Here is an 8,443-nt window from a genome sequence, read left to right as displayed (position 1 = left end):
TGCCAAAGGCAAACACACACACACACACACACACACACACACACACACACACACACCTCATTTATCCACTCAAGGGGACTAGAAACATGTGTTCAAGCAAAAACTTTTAGTTGAATACTCAAACCAGCATTATTCATAATAGCCAAAATGTGGAAAGAACCCAAATGTCCATCAAATGATGAGAGCATAAACAAAATAGATTGTATCCACATAGTAGAATATTATTCTGCCATAAAAAGGAAATGAGTACTGATTCATGCTACAACGTAGATAAACCTTGCATACATGCTCAGTAAAATAAGCCAGACACAAAATGCCCACACATGATTCATTTACAGGAAATATCCAGAATAGACAAATTCATAGAGACAAAAAATACATTAGTGCTTTCCAGGAGCTGAGGGGAGAGGGATTTGGTGCAGGGTTTCTTCAGGGGGTAATGAAAAAGATCTGGAATTAGAGAGTGATGCTGGTTGCACAGCATTATGAATATACTAAAAGCCACTAAATTGTGCACTTTAAAATGATGAAAGCAGTGAATATTGTGTTATATGAATTTTAGCTCAATAAAAAATAAATAAGTCATTTGAAAAATAACCTACCTTAGACTCTTAGAGACGTGTTATGGTTAGCTAACCTAATAATTTAGTTTATGCCAAGATGCCAATAGCTAGTAGCATTTAACCATTGGCCCTCCAAGAAACCATCTGAATATAAAGTCAATATTGTAAAGTTTCCACTAGTGCATCTATGATTGTCTTGGACCTTCCTAATATTTCTGCCTCTGCATGCATGGGCTCTGCATCTGTGAATTCAAGCAACCACCTATCAAAAATATTCTGTGAAAAAACTGTGTCTGTACCTAACATGAACAGACTTTTTCCCTGTCACTGTTCCCTGAACGATACAATATAACAACTACTTGCATAGCATTCAGGTTATTATAAATAATCTAGAAATGATTAAAAGTATGTAGATGGGTGTGCATGGATTATATGCAAATATGCAAATAGTATACTATTATATATGAGGGACTTGGCCATCTGTGTATTTCGGTATCCACGGGGGACCTTGAAATGAGTCCCCTGTGGTTACTGAGAAACAACTGCACATCCCTGTGTTCTTCGCCCACTAAAGCCAGATGTGGCCCCAGAGTCTTTCTCAGATATTTTCCAAGCAAGCAGCCTCTGTCTTTGATCTCAGCTGGAATAATACTGACCATTCATCCTAGCTTTGGCTGAATGGCTCTGCCCTATTTTTTTGATAATTCATCAGACACCAGCCCTATTTTCTGGTTTGGAAATCATGGTCTTTTTATGCTTATATGGTAGTTTCAGGAGCCAACTGAAGAGCTACCGTAGGATGGATAAATGGTAGGGAGACCTGCCTGTTCCTTCCACTTATACCAAATGGCCCCATGGCAGCCCAGTCTACCACCAGTCAGGCCAGCCCCTGGGATTTTCTGTGTTTGACTGAAGTGTATTTTCCCTGATTTTCTCAAGAGCCACCATCCAAGAGATCTAGGACAGAGCCCTCAATTGTGTGCATCTGTGCTGTGTCTGTGTCTGTGTGTGTGTTCACGCCCGCATGTGTGTGTATGGGTATGTGTTTGGGGAAAAAAAGAAGCCACCATGAACTAACATGCTTTTCTCAGAGAACTGACAAGGCCAACATGAGAGGAGAAAAATATCAAAGAAATGAAAGTAAACTGAAGAGAGGAGGGATTTGAATGGTTTGAGGGCCTTGGAGCCTTAACTCTCAGTCCTGTTTATGAATAAATAAAGTCACCTTGGACAAAGAGCCCCAGTAGTCATCATCAGAGTCTGTCTGGGGCCTCCCTCCTGCAAGGCCAAGTGCAGCTTTGTCTTAAGGATACTCTCTTGAGACACAGGCAGTAGGCTACAGCAGGAGCTGCCAAAGAGGAGGACAGGAAGAAAAGGAAGAAACAATGCAGTGTGTGTACACAGTGTGTGTGTGTGTGTGTGTGTGTGTGTGTGTCAGCACTTATGCTAATAAAACCATGACTTCTCTCCTCGGAAAGCTGCATTATTCAGCTGGGAATACCCCACAGCCTAAATTACTACTCTACAAATAGAACCACAGCCAAGAGCACCACTCAGAGTTTCTCATGATGTGCTTGTTCTCAAAACCACAAAGAGGGCTTCCTCTGCTATTATGCCAAGCGCAAAGGGGTAAGCAGCCCAAACAGCTCGTGGCTAATGAAAGGAAAACGCATATCCTTCATGGTGTCCGCCTCTCATCCCCTGAAATACGATCCCATCCGATTCTGACTTTGTCCTAAACACAAATACAGTTCCTCCGAAAGAAATGAACTAAGAGGCTACAGAGCCTTTCCTCCCACTAGATGGCAGTATAGAGTACTCCAGCAGTTTTGTTTGAACAAGGAAGGATGGCAGTTTTCCTAAGTCTCCATTATTTCCTTAAATACATAGAATCGGGTAAGTAAGCAAATTAACCAAAATTCAATTAATAATGCAATAAAATATAGGTTTATATGTAACTACTAACCAAACGAAATTCATTTTTGCTTAAATTTAACTTGAAAATATGTAAAGGGCTTTTATAGGACCTATTCTTGGCCCTTCAAGCAGGGCATAAGGGTGCTCAAACAAGGTCTGCTCGAACAAGGTCTGTGCACTCTGGAAGATGACACCCCAGTGAGGAGAGAGACCATTCTAGACTCAATCTTCTATAAGACAGGCTATGATAAAGTGTTTATAATGAAGATAGAAACTGTCTATTGGATTCATAGCTATGTTTCAGGCTACAAATATTTTAATCCCTCATGAGCTACCAACCGTCCAAAATCATTGCATGTGATTTTTAGAAAATAACATGAGTGTATCAATGCTGTCAAAGAAAAACAGCTGATTGATGACTATATCATTTTCTCACTTATATAACATTGCAGTCAAAGATGACATGACTAATAGCTGAAAAGGAAATTTAAGCAATCAAAATTGCCTGGCCAGTATCACATGGGGCAATATTCCTTTCATGTCCTCTGGTGAACAGTCTTCTGGATCACAGCCCCATCAAAGGTACATGGCAACTGTGCGATCATGAGACTTTTCTTCCCATGTCCCTTGGGAAGTAGTCACTGTGCAGTGTCTGCTGTTCATAGGAATTTTGAGAACCAAGTGGAGAGGTAGTATGGGAAGGATGCCAGCTGTCCCCAAAACCCTGCTTTCTCTTTCTTATTATAAAACTCAGGAGAGTTGAAGCAATTAAGATTTTAAGTAATGGAATTTCTTTACAGGTGTAATCACTGAGACTTTTTAACCTCTTGTTTGTGGCAAAGAGGTTATTTGGAAAGGCAGGAACTTTACCTATTATTTTTCTGGCCTCCAGTGTATCATCCATAGACTCATAGAAAAAAAGACTGACAGGTCATCTAGTCTGTTCACTAAACTGACTCCTAAATCATTCTTGATAGACCTCATAAATGAAAAGGAGGCAGTTAAAGGCTTCCCCAGTCTAGATATATTCAAGTTGAGAACGAAAAGGGAGGCCAGAGAAGACTAGGGGAAATGCAGGCATGAGATGGATCACCAGGGGCCCAATCCAGAGGATGCTCAAATACAGAATAAAAAGTGGCTCCCAGCCAAAGCATAACTGTAGCCTAAACAGCCATCAAGACAGTCTTCATTTTTATAGGGCTCTCAGTTTGGCCTGCACTTAGATGCTACTCAACTGAGCACCTTTTAAAGAATCAAATCCCCCATTGTTTTTGTTATGAAGTTATTCCTTTGATATCTCACTATCCCCATTCTGATGTACAACAGCCCCCCCACTTTTCTCTACGTTTCCTTAACATACTATTAGTTATCCACAGTCAAATATGGTCCAAAAATATTAAATGGAAAATTTCATAAATATCAATTCATAAATTTTAAATAACTTTTATTACAGTGTATTGCAGATGTTTATTTTATTATTAGTTAGTGATGTTAAATTTTACTGTGGCTAACTCTAAAGTTAAACATTCTAATAGTTATGTGCAGGGAAAACACGTAGAATTTCACACTATCTGTGGTTTCAGGCATCTGCAGGAGATCTTGGAATATATCCCACACAGATAAGGGAGGGCAGAGCAAATGCTTTTGCTGTGTGGCTTGGCTCAGAGGCCTGGACTGGTTATGCCTCTCCATATGTCCACATAATATGAAATAATAATGAAGTTAATCTATATAATTATATAATATTTATCTATAAAGAACACCACTTGGAAGAATTAATGCTAGAACAAATTTATGTATTTAGATAGGCCACAAACCCCTTCAACAAATATTTTAATTTGGAAATAGTAAAGACTATTTTCTCTAATAAAAAGGCAATAATATTATATATTAACAATAACTGAAGCAAAGGAAAAACATTACCAAACCGGGAATTTAAAAAGATTATTTTTTTAATAACTGACATTGTAATAATACACCAAGAAAATAACAATGATGAAAAGTTGCATTCCCTCAATCTGTGATTTCGCTTTTGCCAAATCACTGCTCAGAGGAAAATTGGAAATCAATCCAATGTATTAAGCCACCATCAATAAAGTTCAGTCAGTAATGTGGGAAAATAATGAAAAATATTAAACTGCATCTTAATCTGGCCCTAACTTGGGGTCATTTATGGTAGTTATAATTTTTCAAATCATGTGAGCTCTTCTCTCAAAGGATTATCAAGAGTTCTATGGAAAACATTATTTGTAAACCCTTCCCTGGAATTAATAAGTATATAATACATATATTCCTGGTTTATATATGAGCACAGACCACAGAACAATATTATCAATTTGCTAAAGATTAAACTAGATTTCCACTCACCAAACAATACATATGTGATAGATCCTTGAAATAAACTTGAAATCTCACCAATTCAAACTTGCAAAATATTTACACCCCCTCCACATCCCCAGTTCTCTTTCCCATCTGGCCATTCCCTTCATATTGAAACATTTTTAACATTATGTTAACTGAAACTCCCTCTATGGCTAGATTTTAGTTTACATAACACAACCTTTGATTTCTTCCACTAAATATGATCTTGGATTAAATCTTTTACTTTAGGCTATCAATTAATATGAATCATAACCAGTATTACCCTATACATATCATCTTCTGTGTTGATAAACAAAAATGTTATCAGTGCCCTGGGTGTTAGTAAAAATGCTAAACAGAACAGGGCCAAAGAGAAAGCCTTATTTCTCTATGAGGGTGAATCCATTAATTGTTAGACAAACTCAGTTAACCAATTACTAATTATCTTAATTTTCTAGCAGCCAAAATCTTGCTTCCCCGGTCTTCTTTACAGGGTTATCCTTAGAATCACTGTTGAATACCTCACCAAAATCCATATATTCTAAGTCTATTGCATTTTTCTGATTAAAAATGAAATAACCAGGTCAAAGAAAAAATTAAATTAGTGTGGAATGATTTGATTAAAAGAATCCTCAGTGGCTCCAAAGGATCATCATTTCTCCTTCTAGAGGTCCACAAATCATCCTACTAATAGCCTGTTTTAGAATATCTGCTATGATCCAGGATCAACGCATTAATCACCAATTTGTCTCAGCTACTCTTTTGCTCCTTTTGAATATCAGGAATGGGTTCTCATGTCTTTTTTGTTCTCTACACTCATGCCCTGTGGTTCAGCAATAGCATGTGCAACGTCTTGTGAATCTTACAGGCTGGGGAACTCTGAAAAATAAAGCTTTCCTTTATCCATCTTGATTTCCATTTCTGTTCACCACATTTCACTCTACTCTTTTCAGATCCAAGTCTCAACCCCTGATAAATAAGACAAGTAAGCAATAAAAAAGATTAATGGGTTTTCATTTTGCTATGCACCACAATTTTTTCTATGACCCTATTAGACAAGTGTTCACTTTCTTTGTCTTCTTACTTTGGCAAATGTAAATTATATCCTTAAATACATAAATCTGAAATGTATAACTGGATAAAATTTCACACATGCATTCATTCATGGCTGCCATCTATATCGAGATCCTGAACATTTTTGGCCCCTCAGAATGCTCTTTTCAAGTCCCCTCTCAAAGAAGACGCCTCCTGTCTGTAGGTTCTATGAAAATGCTGTCTGCTGGGGGGAATCTGGACCCAATCCCCATGGGTGCTAAGAGACATGATAGAACACTCGTTTAGCAAGCGTGAGGCCCTGGTTCCATCTCCAGCATGAGGGTGGGGGGAGAAAGAAAAAGGATAAAAAAGAAAAGAGGAAAGGAAGAAAAGAAAGAAAGAGAAATCCCTTATAATCAGGAAATTGCTGTTAATAAATTGAAGTTTTTCCTTCTAGTTTTTTTTAGTCATACTTCCCTTTTTACAAATAAGTTGTATATGTAATGTTGCATATTCCTCTGTGGCTTAATATTATATCTCATACTATCTCCCATATCATCAAAATCTTCTTAAGCAATGTTTTTTTTACATGGATATAACACAATTGTATTCTCTATTCTTGAATATGTTTTTTTATTTTCAATTATCATAAATAATGTTTTGACAAATATTTCTTTGCAAAGGCTCTCTGAATTTTATATTATGTCCTTGAGACAAATTTTCCTTTCAAAAGTACCACCTACTGGACTCTGGAAGAAACTGGAGTTTGGTGTGAACATGGGGAAACAAAAGAAAGCAAGGAAGTATGCGACCATGAAGCAAATGCTTAGGCTCAGAGAGGAGAGACTCAAAGAAAAGGATAGATTAAAACCTAAAAAGAAAGATCCCAGTGCTCTAAATGAAAGAGAAGTCCCCCAACATCCTTTCTGCTTATTCTTCCAATATAATACCCAGCTAGGCCTACCTTACCATATCCTGGCTGATACCAACTTTATCAACTTTTCCATCAAACCCAAATTGTTCTTAGTACAATCGATGATGGACTGTCTCTATGCCAAGTGCATCCGTTGTATAACTGATTGCATAATGGCTGAAATTGAGAAAGTGGGACAGAAGTATTGAGTGGTTCTAATTGCCAAGGATCCATGATTTGAACGATTACCTTGCACACATAAAGGGACCTATGCTGATGACTTAGTGCAGAGAGTAACTCAGCACAGGTGTCACACTGTGGCCACAGTTGACCAGGAACTTAAATGGAGAATCTGGAAGATCCCTGGAGTTCCTATCATGTACATTTCTAACCACAGATACAACATCGAGCAGATGCCAGATGACTATGGAGCCCCTCGGTTCTAATTCTTACAAAACAAAAGTTCCTCTGCCTTCCTCGGACCAACTTTCTGTTTTCAGTTCACTGAACATGCTACAGCTTGAATTATTAGTCACCTATTTGCTCTATTATCAGTCAAGTATGGTTAAATACATTCACTTTTTGAAAATGATTTTTTTTTAAAAAAAGTACCACCTACTGACTACTTTCCATGGGCCAGGAATGCTTGATATACATTTATCACAACTCATCTTCAGAACCCTTTGAGATATTCTTGTTTCCATTTTGCTGATAGTGAATTTTAGGCTTAGAGAGATGAACATACCTTGCTGTAGGTCATGCAACTACTAAATTTTGGAACTGAGAGTTGAACTCAGGCCCGTCTCCTGCCTCCTGAAGTCACACTCTCACATATTATGTTTGTTGCTTCCTTACTTTCCTATGGTGAAACTACTAGATAAAAGGATATAAAAGTTTTTACATCTTTGAATACATATTGTCAAACTGAATTTAACTTCCATCACAAAGTTTGGAGGATGCTCATAGCATCCTTGTGAGTAATAATTTCATCTCCATAGAATAAAATCTAAATTCCTAAATATCATATTCCAGAGCCCCAGAATTTGGTTCCAACTTAGTTTTTCGAGTCTTGTCCTCTAGTGAATCCATAGGCTAGTCTATATCCCATAGGCCAGATGGCCTTTAACTCTGCTTCTTATCTTTGCTCAGTTCTGACACTTCAGCTTGAAATACATTGACATTCCCTCCACCACAGAAAAGATCAAGTAGATGTGAAGCCACCCAGGATGCAGTAGAGTTGGGAACTATAAAGAGGAGTAGAATATGATTAAGACATACAAAGGAGGTTCCGGGGTAGGGCTGTTTAGTGGTGGAGAGCTTACCTAGCATGCCCGAAGCCTGGAGGTTCATCTCCAGCACCACGAAAAAAAGAACAAGGAGAAAAGAAAGGAGGTCCATTCCACCAGGAGCTCTTCTCAAGTATCTAGAGAATACATCACTGGCTCCTCTGTGAGCTTTGTCTGTAGTATGCCTGTCAGCCAGGTGCTCCGCACCTGCAAGCCTGGCTCAGAAATTGCCTATACAGGTCTGTTCTTCCATCCAGGCTTTTCTCGGACAGTAAATCTCCATGCCACAAATACACACTGAAGGCATTTAGGCTCTGGTGAGGTATCTCAGTCAGGTCAAAGAAGAGAAAAGTCACCATGAGAGAAGC

The 8,443-nt window shown here is 38.2% G+C and overlaps 2 protein-coding genes across 3 annotated transcripts in view; both read left to right on the top strand.

The window, feature by feature from the left end:
• The window catches only part of Dipk2b (divergent protein kinase domain 2B), a 38,960-nt gene that overhangs the window by 10,779 nt on the left and 19,738 nt on the right, over positions 1-8,443 (top strand). The window lies entirely within an intron of this gene.
• Positions 6,654-7,235, top strand: LOC104865057 (rRNA-processing protein FCF1 homolog). The gene is given in 1 exon segment (XM_033760349.1): positions 6,654-7,235. A coding segment is annotated over 1 exon segment (582 nt).

The sequence above is a fragment of the Fukomys damarensis genome, unplaced genomic scaffold (assembly GCF_012274545.1).
Source record: "Fukomys damarensis isolate Sample0158 unplaced genomic scaffold, DMR_v1.0_HiC HiC_scaffold_39, whole genome shotgun sequence".
NCBI classification, from domain to species: domain Eukaryota; kingdom Metazoa; phylum Chordata; class Mammalia; order Rodentia; family Bathyergidae; genus Fukomys; species Fukomys damarensis.
This window is presented reverse-complemented; position numbering and strand designations above follow the sequence as displayed.